Source organism: Diabrotica virgifera, chromosome 5 (assembly GCF_917563875.1).
Source record: "Diabrotica virgifera virgifera chromosome 5, PGI_DIABVI_V3a".
NCBI lineage: Eukaryota > Metazoa > Arthropoda > Insecta > Coleoptera > Chrysomelidae > Diabrotica > Diabrotica virgifera.
Window position 1 is genome coordinate 185,659,772 of NC_065447.1, and position 16,070 is coordinate 185,675,841.

The 16,070-nt window shown below is 32.8% G+C and overlaps 1 protein-coding gene across 1 annotated transcript in view; it reads right to left on the minus strand.

Moving 5' to 3' along the window:
• Positions 1 to 15,646, minus strand: part of LOC114328574 (transmembrane protein 87A) — a 29,658-nt gene extending 14,012 nt beyond the window's left edge. The window contains exons 1-3 of the mRNA XM_028277462.2: positions 15,443 to 15,646; positions 15,326 to 15,386; positions 15,169 to 15,272 (exon numbers count right to left, since the gene is read on the minus strand). Of these exons, the coding sequence (XP_028133263.1) occupies positions 15,169 to 15,272; positions 15,326 to 15,386; positions 15,443 to 15,544 (267 nt within the window). The 5' untranslated portion in view covers positions 15,545 to 15,646. The remainder of the gene's footprint in view (positions 1 to 15,168; positions 15,273 to 15,325; positions 15,387 to 15,442) is intronic.
• Between the last annotated feature and the right edge of the window lie 424 nt (positions 15,647 to 16,070).

Below are 16,070 nucleotides of genomic sequence, written 5' to 3' on the forward strand. Positions count from 1 at the left end.
TAATTCCGTACAGGTTGGAGTAAATTTTATATCAAAGTTTAGGTGAATACAAAAGATATTTTCAAGAAAGTATCCAAATCATATAAGGGGATCATTGTTTAAAAAATTAGAAAGGGACCATTTTTGTACAATATTTACTTTTTTACCAATATTTACTGCAACTTCTGAGGTAATTCACGTTTTTAGTTCTTTACTATTTTTTTCTGCAAAGTTGAAGGATACAGCTTTTACTTAAGACATACTAAATTAAATTAGACCCCTTATTTATTTAAATAATTATACAGGGTGGTTCATCTTATTCGCCTCGGTCTCTGTACGGAAAACCACTCGATATTTAAAGAAAATTCTTCACAGAAATATACAGGGCCTTTAATACTACAGTCTAAAAATAATGTGAATTATACAGGGTGTTCCAAAAAAGAGTGGTGTATCAAAGTTATATTTTTTCTTATGGAATGCCCTATATCTGATGAAATTACTGAATTGACCTTAAAAAATAAGCTATACTTTCATAAGGTTTCCGTATACCTACACACAGGGTGTTTTGATTTATTTCGATTTTTATGAAAATGTAAGGTTTTAGAAAAAAATAAATATCTACGAATCTAAGAATCAGTAACAAATTCTTTCTTGGATCTTAATAAAAGACTATTTAGCATACTTAAACAGATGCTTACTGCAACAAAATTTCTTACAGGGTGGTCAAAATATGAGATTGTTCTATTAACAAATTCAAGCTGTAATAACTAACTTATTTTAAATGGAACACCCTGTATCTTACTAGTCTATTGCGTAGAAAATTTATTTAGCTTTCAATTTGTATTAGGGTTTCCTATACCTATCTTTTTACAGGGTGGTCAAAATATTAGATTGTTCTATTAACAAATTCAAGCTGTAATAACTTACTTATTTTAAATGGAACACCCTGTATCTTACTAGTCTATCGCGTAGAAAATTTACTTAGCTTTCAATTCTTATTAGGGTTTCCTATACGCTATCTCCCTTCATTTTTCAAATATTTAAAGATTTCCTAATTTGTAAGATTTAAAAATCAGAATTAGGTATCTATGTTGTGGTTATGTAAAACACATCACCAACACCGGCAATATACTTAACTTTCTTAGACAAGATACTTTCGTTAATAAAATTCACATTTTTATCATTTAATCACACAGAGTGTTCTTATTTTAAATGACATACTCGATATTATATTCTTTATAGTGGAAGATATTTAAAATCTATTCAATTCCATGTAAACATTTTCAATACATGATATTCTGTAAATATAAATTCCCATGATATTCTGTAAATACCTATTTTTACATATTTTTGTACAATAGGCTCATTTTCGTCATAGTAGTCATTGCATTTAATTGTTTGTAATTGCGATTCAAAGATTCAAACAAAAAGTGGTGTTCTTAAATTTACTTAATAAACGTCGGTTTAAGATATGGAAAAAATATATATATACACCGTTTTTAAGCGTCAACGCCCTTCCGGTAGGGATCTATGGAGGAGTGTCACCGAGCCGCAAGCCCTTATCCCTTGCCGTACCGCTCCTCCATAGGCCGATCAGACACCAGCTTATTCCAGACCAAGTCGTAGATTCTTTTTAGAATTTTAGACTACGACGTCAGCCTTTTTATTTTTCTATTCACCGGGCTGGGACTCGAACCTCGATCGCCTCGACCGCATATCCACTATAGATTTGTCAATCGTGCGCCTCAGTCCGCTTGGCTAATCTGATCGACTGCTTCTATCTGCTTTTCCGATATGGAAAATACTTATACGAAATGAAATATAATAATTTAAATATCTTCCAGAATATGGCATCTAATATAGGGTATGTAGTTTAATATAAATATAAACATATTATTCAATGTCACATGTAGGCCAAAATCAACTAAAATAATACAACACTCTGTGTGATTACACGATAACAATGAAAATTTTATTAATGACAGTATCTTGTCTAAGTATATTGCCGGTGTTGGTGATGTGTTGTACATAACCAAGATATAGGTACTTAATTTTAATATTTAAAGCTTACAAATTAGGAAATCTTTAAATATTTAAAAAATGAAGAAAGATAGGTATAGGAAACCCTAATAAGAATTGAAAGCTAAATAAATTTTCTACGCGATAGACTAGTAAGATACAGGGTGTACCATTTAAAATAAGTAAGTTATTACAGCTTGAATTTGTTAATAGAACAATCTAATATTTTGACCACCCTGTAAAAAGATAGGTATAGGAAACCCTAATACAAATTGAAAGCTAAGTAAATTTTCGACGCGATAGACTAATAAGATACAGGGTGTGCCATTTAAAATAAGTAAGACTCTATTTAAAATAAGTTTTCTAAAACCTTAAATTTTCATAAAAATCGAAATAAATCAAAACACCCTGTATTTAGGTATAGGGAACCCTTATGAAAGTATAGTTTATTATTTAAGGTAAATTCAATAATGTCATCAGATATAGTGCATTCCATAAGAAAAAATATAACTTTGATATACCACTCTTTTTTGGAGCACCCTGTACAATTCACATTATTTTTGGATTGTAGTATTAATGGTCCTGTATATTTCTGTGAAGAAATTTTTTTAAAATTTTAAGTGGTTTTTCGTACAGACACCGAGGCGAATAAGATGAACCACCCTGTATATAAAACTTAAAAATTATTTGAATTTAAAAAATCCCGAAAAACGTAAAATCTGCAGTTCTTTTTTAAATATCTACAAAACGAAACATCTTAGGTACATGTAACTTAAGAAGTGTGGTTCTTTAAATTGTAATTTGTTACATTGCTTATTAAGCTCTAAATGGTAGATAATAAGATCGCTATCCTAATGTATTGTCCATCTTCCTACATTTTTGTTAAATAAATCTTCCATTTATTTTACCACTTTTGTTGGTCATTAGAGCGGATGGTGATCTTCTATAAGAATAGTATGTTAAGTCAACAAGCATGTTTATGCTTTTAAGACTTTTCTTTACGTTTATTTTAGTGTAAGTAAACTGAAATTGTAAATTATTGTAATAACTATTGATTTGAATAAACGTATATTATTATTATTATTAGTATGACCCTACACAAAATATCAATCAGATAAGTCTTGGTCTGCAATAGCCTGCCAGCCGAAGGCATGGCTATGTTGTTGAAAAGATGTTGTTTTAGAAAAATGATTTTTCATCTTATACATATAATTTATTAAAATAACTTCAACATTGGAAAACTCTTTTTAATAGAAAGTCTATACCCAGGCATTTTTAGTTAATACTGTGACTTCGTGTACCAAAGTTTTACTTTATGATGTTTATTTCAAATATGTATATTTTTATTTTTAAAGACAAGTACATACTCGGCATTCATAAATTATGTATGTTCCTAATAACGCTGTTACAGCTAATTTTTTAAGTTTTCTATTGAATGAATCTTTCAAATTAAAACAAAGCAGTATCCTGAATATTTTTTCTGTAGCATAAGTATGTAGGTAACTGTAAGCTACATAAATTAACATTGCTAATAATAAAAGATGAAAATCAATACTTTTAAAAAATGAATAACCATTTTAAATTTCGTTGCAAAACGAAAATACAGCCGCACCATAATCTAGTCCAAACAGAGAGTGCAGCAAGCACCTCTACCGGTTTCGAAACTTATTAGTCTCTCATCAGGAGGCACATATGCTGCTCTCTCTGATCCAACCAAAACAAACCCCGGCGTGAAGTCCCAGATTGCAACGAACGAAATGGTATAGATGCCCTAGCGGCAACTGCTAGCAAAAGACTAAGTTTTCACTCTAATGGTATATAAAACAACATAATGTTGCTCTACATCCCACCAGACTGAAAACAATGGGAACCCTCTCTGGTTACACCTCCGAGGTTTCTACAATTTGCAAGCCATACGGATGCTGAGACTAAGGAAGATGGGGGAATTTTACAATTTATAATTCACGTCCCATTGTTTTCAGTCTGGTGGGATGTAGAGCAACATTATGTTGTTTTATATGCTATTAGAGTGAAAACTTAGTCTTATCAATACTTTTGCTTACAATAAGAATTATTGTATTACCACATTCTGCTGATGGGTTTGGTATACATTTTTATTCATTGAGCGGATTGCTGCTTGATTTATCTCTTTTTCATGTTGATTTCTCAGCTATTAGTGCCCGTTTTTCATGATTATTGATGTATCCTTATCGAAGTCCCTGTTTTTTATGTATGTTTCATGCTCGGTTGTCCTGACACTTAGTGGCTTATGGTTTCTCCCATGTAGAAATTGTTGCATTCACATGGTATTTTATAGATGCAGTTATTTGACTTCCCTTGTGTGTTGTTAGGTTTGGTTTTGGACAGGATAAATCTGAGTCTATTCGTTGTTTTAAATGTTTTTATGATGTACTTGTTTCCAATCCTTTTTAACTTTTCTGATAAGCTCTTTACACAATATGGTATTGTCGTCATCCTTGAGTCCCTTTTGTGAGTGTTTCTGGATTGCTTGTAGTGTTTTGTTGTTTACTTTCTTCTATCGTATAGCATTTTTTGTTTATAAATGACAATGCAGTTTAGGACTTTTCATCGATTGTCATTTGTTTCGAGCTTCTGTCATATGTTGTATAATCTGTGTATAATATTAATATACACGGATTATACGACATTTGACAGAAGCTCGAAACAAATGACTGTAAATGAAAAGCCCTATTCCCAACCCTGGAGAGTGAGATTATTATGACATCATAAAATTCAATTTTATTGCATTAATCCATTATAGGCCAGCGTCCTATTTATAAAACACTAAAAATTTTTTTTCAACTATTAAAATTTGTTTAAATTTTAAGCAAAATTTACCCTGTATATTTTATGATGTAGTTTACTATTACTATTCATAACTGAATAATAAATTTTATTTGATTATATTACAAACACCCACTCAATAAAAAAATTATAAACATTGTGACAAATTTCTTGAAATCTACACATTTAATAGTAAAAATTTCATTTCAGCACTTTTTTTTGTCTTTCAATAGGTTATTATTGTTGGGTAAGTTTTATTACAACCGATAGTCATAAAAATATCTCGTAAAAATACATTGCTGAATGGTCATCATAAAGTTTGTTTTACTGTCCTATAAATAGGACGCTGGTACTTAGCGATACCAAGGGCCGCCGAGAGGGATGATCGGGCCCCAGGGCCGCCGAGAGGGATGATCGGACCCCGGTAACAAGTGAAGAGCGGGCCCCCGCAAAAAGTGAACAGCGAAAAAAATTGTTTAATTTTTATAAGGAATAAAATTATCAATTTTAAATAATATGAAAGATTTCAAATATAAATTTTATAAAATTTTGAATAGACACCAAATTCCCTATTTATAATAGGGAAAATTTTTATGATACAGGTGCTTTTCGAGTTTTCTGATTGGCAAATATATCAAAGATATAAATTTTATTAAATTTTGAATAGACACCAAATTCCTATTTATAATAGGGAAAATTTTTATGATACAGGTGCTTTTCGAGTTCTTATTGGCAAAGATATCTAATTTTCGAAAAATCGCATAACTTTACCAAATCATTATCAATGCACAAAGTTGCTAGGCCAGTTAACCGGTCCTATTTCATTGTAGATCTCATATCATTTTTAATGCGAGAATGACAAATAAAAGATCTTTCCCCTTCAGCGGGTTAAATTTCTTCATTGCTTAAACAGTCTATGACAATATTAAATATTTCACAGCAAAATATTTCGTCGGGCTCAAAATTATCAGTCAAGTCACTACTAGGCCCAGGCAAATCATCAAAAAATCTGGCAAGCTTCTTGCGCCGTTTTTAGAATAAAACAATAAAATATATTTCAAAATAGAGGTAAAGCTAATATAATACATAGCCGAGTGTTGATTAAACGTATTATGCACATAAAGTGAAGAGCAAAAAAAAAAGGCAGAAATTACGTCTTTGGTCTGGTCGACGCCGGGCCCCGGTAAAATGTACCGGCTGTACCCCCCTCTCGGCGGGCCTGGCGATACCAAAATAATGTAACACTCTAGTATTGAATTGTATCTGACTCTGTGCTGAAATCCGTTGGCGTTTTTTAAATTGTACATTAAATTTGTTTATTGCGATTTGCATAAAAAGTTTTGTAATTAATCATATTTTGGGGGAAATATAAATTTTGGACTCTCTGTCAAAGTAGCGGATATTGTTATAATTTTGACTTTTATACTGGTAAAACAATCGCTAAAAATGATCGTCAAGATTTGACCTTAGGATCAAGAGTAGTAGTAGTAGTTAGATTTCATTGCTGAACCTGCAAGTCACTGGGTGTTTTTTGATAATATATTTACCAGCAGAGATTTGTTAATTCATTTATAAAAATATGGATACGAAAACCCTTAGCAAAAGAAGCTAGTGGTTCATATGATTTTCAGTTTGATGTAAATGCGGAAATTCTTTTTGTAAAATTGAATGATAATAACTGTGTTACTATATCATCTAATTTTGACCATATAGAACCTCTCATACAAGCTGGTAGATGGGATTACAAGATCAAAAGAACACATTTAATTTTTCAACCACAAGTATTAAAAATTATAATAATTACATGGGAGGCGTGGATCAACACAACTGGTTTGTTCAAAAATATGCCACTAAAATCAAAGCCAAGAAGTGTAGAAGTCTACAAACGAGTAAATAAGTCAAATATTACTTTATTAAATTTTCGCCGATCTATAACAGTTCCCTACCTAAACTTAATCTTAGTTCAAGAAATATTATAGAAAGACTAAGTGCATCATCAGCAAAAGTTTTTATGGACGTAAGATTAGATGGGAAAGGACATTTCATGGAAAAATATGAAAAACAGACAATGCCAAGGAGAAATTTGTAAAGCCAAACCACTAACATACCGTGGACAATGTACTGTAACATGACGTAAAAATGGTTTCATACAGTATTATACTCATTCATACATACCATCAATTATGATAACTCTAACGCCCAGCATCCTATTTATAGGACGCGTCATAATTCAAAAATGCATAGATGTAAATTAATTTCATGAATATTTCCTGACTAAGAACAAGATTACTGATAATTACAGCAAAAGTTATGTTCATTTGGAATCAAGGGCAGTGTTCTTAACTGGCTTTTTTCTTATTTTTCTCATCACTGTTATAGAGTGAAATTGAGTTACTATGTCTGATGAATATCTAGCTCTATCCGGTGTGCCACTGGGTTCCCACCTGGGACCTTTAGGAGGCCGCACATCAAAGAAACATGAAACATAAATTTCGTTTCATGGAAATAAAACAAATATATGTCCGGCCATTTATGAAACTCTCCGAAAATAAAAATGTGTCATGAGCATGAATCACACTCGTTTCATTGGTAGGCGGACTTTGAGATTTGTTTAGCAGTGTTTAATTTTCATGAAACATGTTTCACGTTTCATGTTTCTTTGGTGTGCGGCTTGCCTTACTCTTCATATTATTTATAAATAATGTAGTACACTGTATTAAAGACTGTGAAATACTAATTTATGCTGATAATATTAAATTGTTTTGAATAATTGAGAAGCCATCTGACTGTGTTCGATTGCAGGATGCATTCACATATTTGCAGGACTATTGTTTGGTATACAGGTATGCTTTTGTTAACTGATTACTGTTCTTTGTCTTCTCGTAGAGAGACATTAGATTTTCTATTTGTATTTAAACTTTTTAAAAACTTGATGGATTGTCCTGAACTCCTAAAAGAATTAACAATTATTGTTCCACCTACAAGCACAAGCACACAGAACCAATTATTATGGATCTGGTATTGACTTGATCAGTTTGCTTAGGAACACTAATAGCTTACTAGCGAGGTGTAATGTAGATATTGTCCTTTTCATGATCATTTTTCAGTGCGTAAGAAATGATAGGAAAAAGGGTAAGTCCGTGATAATACACATTTATGACATTTATTCTAACATGACATTTTAGTTAAATCTGACAGTTGTCACATTTTATTTTCAATTTGGAATAAAAACAAATCAAATGTGTTTCTTGCATTTATAAAATGGTATTTTCTTTGATTTGTATAGTCTTTTAAATTATACAGATTATATTTGTAATATTATTATCTAATTAAAAAAAAATTATTTTTTTTATTATGGCGCCATCTATCGACAACTAGAATAACTAGAATAAATCTTATAAAAATGTCACCGACGAAATGTAATCACCGACGTGCCTTTTTTCTGTCACATACAATTTAATACGTTAGAAAGAAATCGAAAAACTGTGACGCACTGAAAGATGATCATGAGAAATACTGTATTTTCAATTCTTCCTTAGATCAAGTAAGGTTATAATGTCCTTTGATATGATTGTTTGTGTAATTTGTATTTTAATGTATTGTTTTTTTGTAAATGGTTCTAACCATAAATAAATAATAAAAATACAGTGGAACCCCAATAAGTCGGCCCCCGATAACCCGAAAGTCCGGCTAACCCGGACCGATTTTCATCAGACAAACATTTTAACAAATAAACAATTTAACAATTTTATCAAATAAAAATGTATGTAGCAAAATAATATTTGAGAGATAATAATGTGTATTTGTGTAATTTGAACTATACGATAGTAAAAATGATTCATGGCACACGGCGGCAGAGCGACCGTCTCGGCTTATCGGAAGGAACAGGTAAATACATGTCTGTATTCCTTTTCCTTTATTTATGTCAAACTGGCTTAGCATTGTTTAAAATAGACTAAAAGACTATTTAAAAAATTCTTTTTTAAAACAATGGTCTTAGTCTGTTCTTAAATAACAACATTGTTCCTTGTGACAGTATTGTGTGTAGTACAGTCGCGTCATATTGTTCACTTCCGTTCTGTAATCGTGCTTTAGATTGTGTTTGCGGGTTTTTTTGTCTACGAAATGGCAACAAAACGTAAAAATGTTGTAGTGACAATGGAAAAGAAACTAGAAACATTAGGTAGGATTGATAAAGGCGAATCTTTAAAATCAATTTATTGCAGCATCATATTATGGTCGGTCAGTACATCTACAGTATGACTGAGATTTTTACCAAGAAATGAACAATACTCTACACTCTGGTCTACACTTCCTGGGTCCTGGTCTGGTCCATTTTCCGCCGTCGGTGTTTCCAATTTTTGTCGCCCATTGTCAGAAGATTCTCCCAATTAATTTACATGAGCGCCATTGTCATAAATAGTGTGATGTTAATGTCTTTTTGGTCTCTAATAATTAAAACTCTATTGTTTGGATAACTTTATATTTACATCGTATAAACGGTGATTCAACCATAGTTGTTTACAAATACAAATCATTACCTATACCACACATTTGTACATATCAAGTATCTAATTATAACAACTCTTGAATTTACCTACGCTGCATTTTTATACACGACATAATATGTAAACCTCACGTATTAATTCACGGTCAAGAGTCATTGTCTTCGGGCCTGGCTAATACACTACATTATATTTTGATAAAGATATTTACAACTTAATTTATATAGGTTGTCCTAACTATATTACAACATGTCTGTATTCCTTTTCCTTTATTTATGTCAAACTGGCTTAGCATTGTTTAAAATAGACTAAAAGACTATTTAAAAAATTCTTTTTTAAAACAATGGTCTTAGTCTGTTCTTAAATAACAACATTGTTCCTTGTGACAGTATTGTGTGTAGTACAGTCGCATCATATTGTTCACTTCCGTTCTGTAATCGTGCTTTAGATTGTGTTTGCGTGTTTTTTGTCTACAAAATGGCAACAAAACGTAAAAATGTTGTAGTGACAATGGAAAAGAAACTAGAAACATTAGGTAGGATTGATAAAGGCGAATCTTTAAAATCAATTTATTGCAGCATCATATTATGGTCGGTCAGTACATCTACAGTATGACTGAGATTTTTACCAAGAAATGAACAATACTCTACACTCTATACCTATACAATATACGTTATTTAGATGTGTACTGTGCATATGTGTTTTATGTTTTTGTAATTATAATGGAGGTTATCTGTAAGACCAATATGCACCAACATAAGCAGAAATAAAAGACGTAATAAAAAAAAAATGAAAAATAACAAGGCCCCAGGATGCGATACAATAACTGTAGAAATGTTAAAATACGGAGGACATAAAATACAGAGTGAAATATCAAAGTTAATACTAGAAATATGGACCACAGAAATAATGCCGGAACAATGGAAAATTGCAGTGATATGCCCTATACATAAGAAAGGAGATAAGTTAGATTGCAATAATCACCGGGGAATATCACTGCTAAACGTTGGATACAAAATATTGGAAGGAAGACTAAGGGCCGGTTGTTCGAACGCTAATCAACAATGATCACTATCAAATATTTAATTACTGTCACCAAAACTGTCAATGTCAACTTTTATTGGGTTGCTGAAAACATAATTGATTATAATTATGAGATTAGTTAATCAATTAACATAACAATTATTAACATAATTGATTAAGTAATTTCATAATTGTAATCAATTATGTTTTCAGCAACCCAAACAAAGTTGACATTGACAGTTGGTGACATTAATTAAATATTTGATAATGATCATTGTTGACTAGCGTTCGAACAACCGGCCCTAAATAATATAATGGAACAAACAACAGGGGATTATCAAGGAGGATTCAGGAAAGGCAGATCAACTATAGACCAAATATTTACAGTAAGGCAAACGCTGGAAAAATTCTACGAGCGGAATACCGAACTACATCATCTATTTGTAGATTTCAAACAAGCGTACGACTCAATAATTAGAAAGGAATTATATTTATTTATTTATTTATTTATTTACGGGCCTTACCCATTATTACAGAATAATTTAAAAACTAAAATATACATTAAACCTCAAAATAAATTATAAAAATATGTAAATATACTTAATTACAATCACAAAATGGTAACATTACACAGACATTATCACAGGTAATAAATTGACAAATATTATTTGGACACTTAACACTAAATCACCTAGCTACCCATAAATATACTTATAAATTTATAAATTAGTGTTCTTCCCCAAGCGTTAAATCCTTAAGAAAGCACACAAAGCGACTTTGACTTATACTGAAATCAATGTTCGGAGATAAGTTATTGGCTGTCCTTACAGACCTTGAACTAAAACTATTAAACTTTACATTAGTTCTACATAAAGGTTGTTGAAACATGAGGTGAAATCTAGTATTCCTTGACGGCACTGCCAAACCAATACAGTACAGTAGATCTGGGCAATCAGCAATACCATTAAAAACTTTGTATAAATTCTGTAAGTCCCTACATTGCCTGCGAATCTGGAGAGGAGGGAGAGAAAATCTCGTGTGAAGTGAATCATAGTTGTAATGGTAGTTGTCAGGGGGATCCACACCAGCCTTAAAGGCCAAATACCGCAAAAATCTTCTTTGCACTTGTTCTAATTTGTGTACATGGCATGTATAGAGGGGATTCCAGACTGAAGAAGCATACTCCAATAGGGGTCTGACCAATGAACAATACAATAGGCGGATTGCCGAGAGATTTGTAAAATCTCTTGTAGATCTCTTGACAAAGCCAACCATTTTAAGGGCTCTAGAAACAATCTCTGCGATATGAAATCTGAAGGATAGAGCATTGTCAAATAAGACTCCAAGATCCTTAGTAGCTGACATATTGATCAAGATGGTGTTAGAAATTTCATAGGGAAAAGCCAAGGGGATACGCCTTTTAGAGAAATACATAGTGAGGCATTTTTTTGGGTTTAAATCCATGCAATTTCTTTCACACCAGTCCACAAGTCTGGACAAATCTGACTGCAAGTTGATACAATCAGTGGTAGAAGAGACAGTTTTGAAGCATTTTAGGTCATCAGCAAAACATAGAAATTCGGAATATTGAAAGCAACTCTGGATGTCCTTTATAAAGATGTTACATAACAAGGGTCTCAAATGAGACCCTTGAGGCACACCAGAAGGTACTTTTATCTCCTTAGATTTAAAGCCTTTGACCTTTACTATTTGAGATCTATCAGACAAATAGCTGCCGATCCAGCTCAACAAACTACCACCCAAACCTGCTGTCCTCAGCTTATCCAATAAAATTGTATGATTTACCCTGTCAAATGCCTTAGAAAAGTCAGTGTATATACTGTGTACCTCACCACCACCATCCAAGACACCTGACAGAAACTCACTGTTAACTAGTAAATTAAGCTCAGTAGACCTTCCATTTAGAAATCCATACTGCTGGGGTATTATTGTTGATGATAACACTGATGTAAGATATTTTGTTACTATTTTTTCAAATAGTTTTGGAATTACATTTAAATTGCAAACTGGCCTATAATTGCACAGATCAGCTTTATTTCCTGATTTGTATATGGGGGTCAAGAAGCTAGTCTTCCAAAACTCAGGAAAATAACCAGACTTTAAAGAAGAGTTAAATATCATATAGAGAGGACGAGAAAGTACGAAACTACATGATTTTAGAATAATGGGGGGTATTCCATCTGGCCCTGGACTCTTGTTGGTATTTAGATTACAAATCTCTTCATAAATTGTTGAATGCGCAATGCAAGAGTTAAATGTGCCAAAAAAACTAATCAGATTAGTAAAACTATGCCTAACCAACACCAAAGCAAAAGTAATGATCCAAAATCAACTGTCCGATGAATTTGACATTAATGAAGGTCTAACACAGCGTTTCCCAACCGGTGGGTCGCGACCCACTTGTGGGTCGCGGGTGGATTTCAGGTGGGTCGCGGCGTGGTTCTTACAGTAGCTGAATAACGTACATATATATCATCATGGGTGAGAGATGGGTCGCGAATATGAAAAAACATCGGAAGGTGGGTCGCCAGACATAAAAGGTTGGGAACCACTGGTCTAACACAAGGGGATGCACTGTCAACAACACTTTTTAACCTTGCGTTGGAACAAGTAATCAGGAAAACTCCTATAGATAGGGATGGTACAATATTTACAAAGCTCAATCAGGTCGTTGCCTACGCAGATGATATAGACATAATCAGCTGGACATTAAAAGACCTAGAAAAAATGTATACATATTTTAAAGAAGCGGCACATACTATGGGTCTAGAAGTTAATGTCCCAAAGACAAAGTACATGGTAACAACTCGGGAAAAAGTACAAACGAAAGGCAACATATCTCTGAGCGGGCAAATATTTGAAAGAGTAGACAGTTTCAAATATTTAGGATCAACAATAACAGAAGGAAATAAAAACAGTGATGAGGTAACAGCAAGAATTTCACTTGGGAACAAATGCTTCTACAGCCTACAAAATATCATAAAGTCAAAATCAGTATCTATTAATTCAAAAGTAAAAATATACACAACAGTAATGAGACCTGTAGTAATGTATGCATCAGAAACATGGACCTTGACTAGTGAACAAGAGGAACAACTTCTTAGATGGGAAAGAAAAATCTTAAGGAAAATATATGGACCTATACAGGAGAATGGAGAATGGCTATAAGAATGAACCATATCATAAAAGAAATGCGAAGTAAATGACTGAGTTGGTTAGGGCACATAGAAAGGATGGATGATAAGAGAAATACAAAAAAAGTACTTAGGAAAGAATTAAATGGGAAGAGACTGAGAGGTAGGCCTAGAAAGAGATGGATTGATGGTATTAATCAGGATTTGAAAGACCTAGGAATACGAGAATGGGAAAAACAAGCAAAGGAAAGAAAAACATGGGCAGCTATAGTCAAACAAGCAAAACACACATAACCCCGAAAAGACCTCCTCAAAAAAGAAACAAGAAAGTAATATTTTAGATAAATATCGTTTAGAACTTTTGAGGAGTTATGCGTGTGGCTGGCTTCCACACTATGTAAAACTTTAGAGCCTAGAAACCCCAACGGGCGACCATGGCCCTCCATGCTCCATGGGCTGTCAGCGGTCACTGATGATGATGATCTGTAAGTATACCGTATTTTATTAATTTTTACCGTATTCTCCGGCTAACCCGCATTTTTGATAACCCGGATCGGCTGAGGTCCCGATTAATCCGAGTTATCGAGGTTCCACTGTAATTAAATAATAAATTATGTATAACCAAAATTTAAAAAAATAACTTGGGTGTTAATGGATTAAATTATGGATAATGGTTATTATAAAAAATATCAGAAAATATAATAACAAGAAAAAGTTCATTTAAAAAATTGTGTAAAAAGTTCATACAGTGAAGTAAGGGGCTGTCTATTAATCAGATTTGGCTTGAAAGGGGGGGAGGGGTCCATAAAGTCACGAAATGTCACAATACACGTGGCCTTAAACCTCACCATGTATCACCAAGGGGGAGGGGGGGTTAAAAAATGTCAAAAAAAAAATCACGTGATTAATGAACCTAAGGTGAGTTAACCGATTAGGCAATTACAAATTGTACACCTACAGTATTTAGAAATTAATAATATAGGGGTAGTAGTCACATCCGTTTATTTTCAGTATTAACTTAGTTTAGACTTTGGTTTGATTTGTATGCATATCATGGATGACGCATGGGTATTGTTTCATTTTTCCGACTGTAGCAATATTTGCATAGCAGATAGGTAGCTGAAGAAAATTTTGGGATGAGTTAAACGTTCAATTTTGGCCAAGTTGCTATTAACCCATTGTCTGCACATATTTACTCACAGAAATTTTTTGTAATAAGCCATGTTGGCTATATGAGTGAGAATGTTGCTTCAGTAGGGGCCACAGGCATTTCTTAAATTGTTCGTGGGAGGCCACAAAAATCCAAGAAAAAACTATTTTTTCTTGGAGCGCCACCAATTTTTTAGTGAAGTTTCACTGGGTGCCACTACAAAATTGCATATAAAAATCCATATACTGTCACGTAATTTTGAGTACCTAATAGAAGGTATGTTCATGTTCGTTATATATGACTGACATGGCCTCACCTTGGCCCCATCAAAAGTTAAACAACGTTTGTGGTGTGGCACATGTGACCATGAAACTTTTTGAGAAAGGTGTTTGGCATGCAATGTGTTAATGTTAAACACATTAACCCACCTAAGTTTGCATTGAATAATTATCAGTATTACTATCAAAGTTTAGATAAGGATATGTACCTATTGGTTTTACATTTTTGTTATAATGTTTGGTAGTATACAAACCTGTCTAATTTCTGAGAGAGCATCTCTTATATCCCAACAGGCTGACTGTATAATAGCTAGGGTTATGTCAATTTTGGAATCATGAACTTTTGAATCACAATTAACTAAAAGAAAATTTATTTTATTTAAAGGAACATTTGTATATCAAAAAACTTACTTCCTACTATTATTTCCGCCCCTTTATATAAACTTTTTGATAGATATAAACTACTAGCCACCTAAAACAAATAAAAATTATAATATGTGGCAAGAACACATAAAACATTTTACTAACCGATGTTAAATTCTCGTTCCATTTGCCCTCATTTGGAAAAGCATTTACTGTGGCCACAAACCAAATTATACAAATCAACGAAGAAATTGAATTCTTCAACATTTTGTAATTTTTTATCAATTCCAATAATTTAAAAATAATTTACCATCACACATTAGAAACGTCAACGTCTACTTCCCCTTAACCCCTTCCCAACGTATTGACATACATTGACATATGCTGACTGTGACTGTCACTGTCAATTTTCCAGGGTCTGTTTTAGCGTCTACAACCAAGAATAGGGTTTTCTACTTTTTCCTTTTCAAAATTTGGTGATCAGTATTTTTATAAAACCAAAAATATGTAAAAAATAATTATATGTACTCATGTAGAAGTAGAAACATGATACTATAAAAATACTATATACTATAGGTTTGTTCCAACACGACCAAGAACCGTCAGATTACCGTTTCGTTACTAGATAATTAACGTTATGGGACCGAAATACGTTCCATGGTGGTACTGCGCAGGACGGTGATCGTTACATGTACGGTTCTCAGTCGTGTTGGAACAAACCTTATATAGAATCATGCAGTAAACCATCAGTAAAAATAAACAACCATGTTTGATTCACAGTTTACCGCGTTTA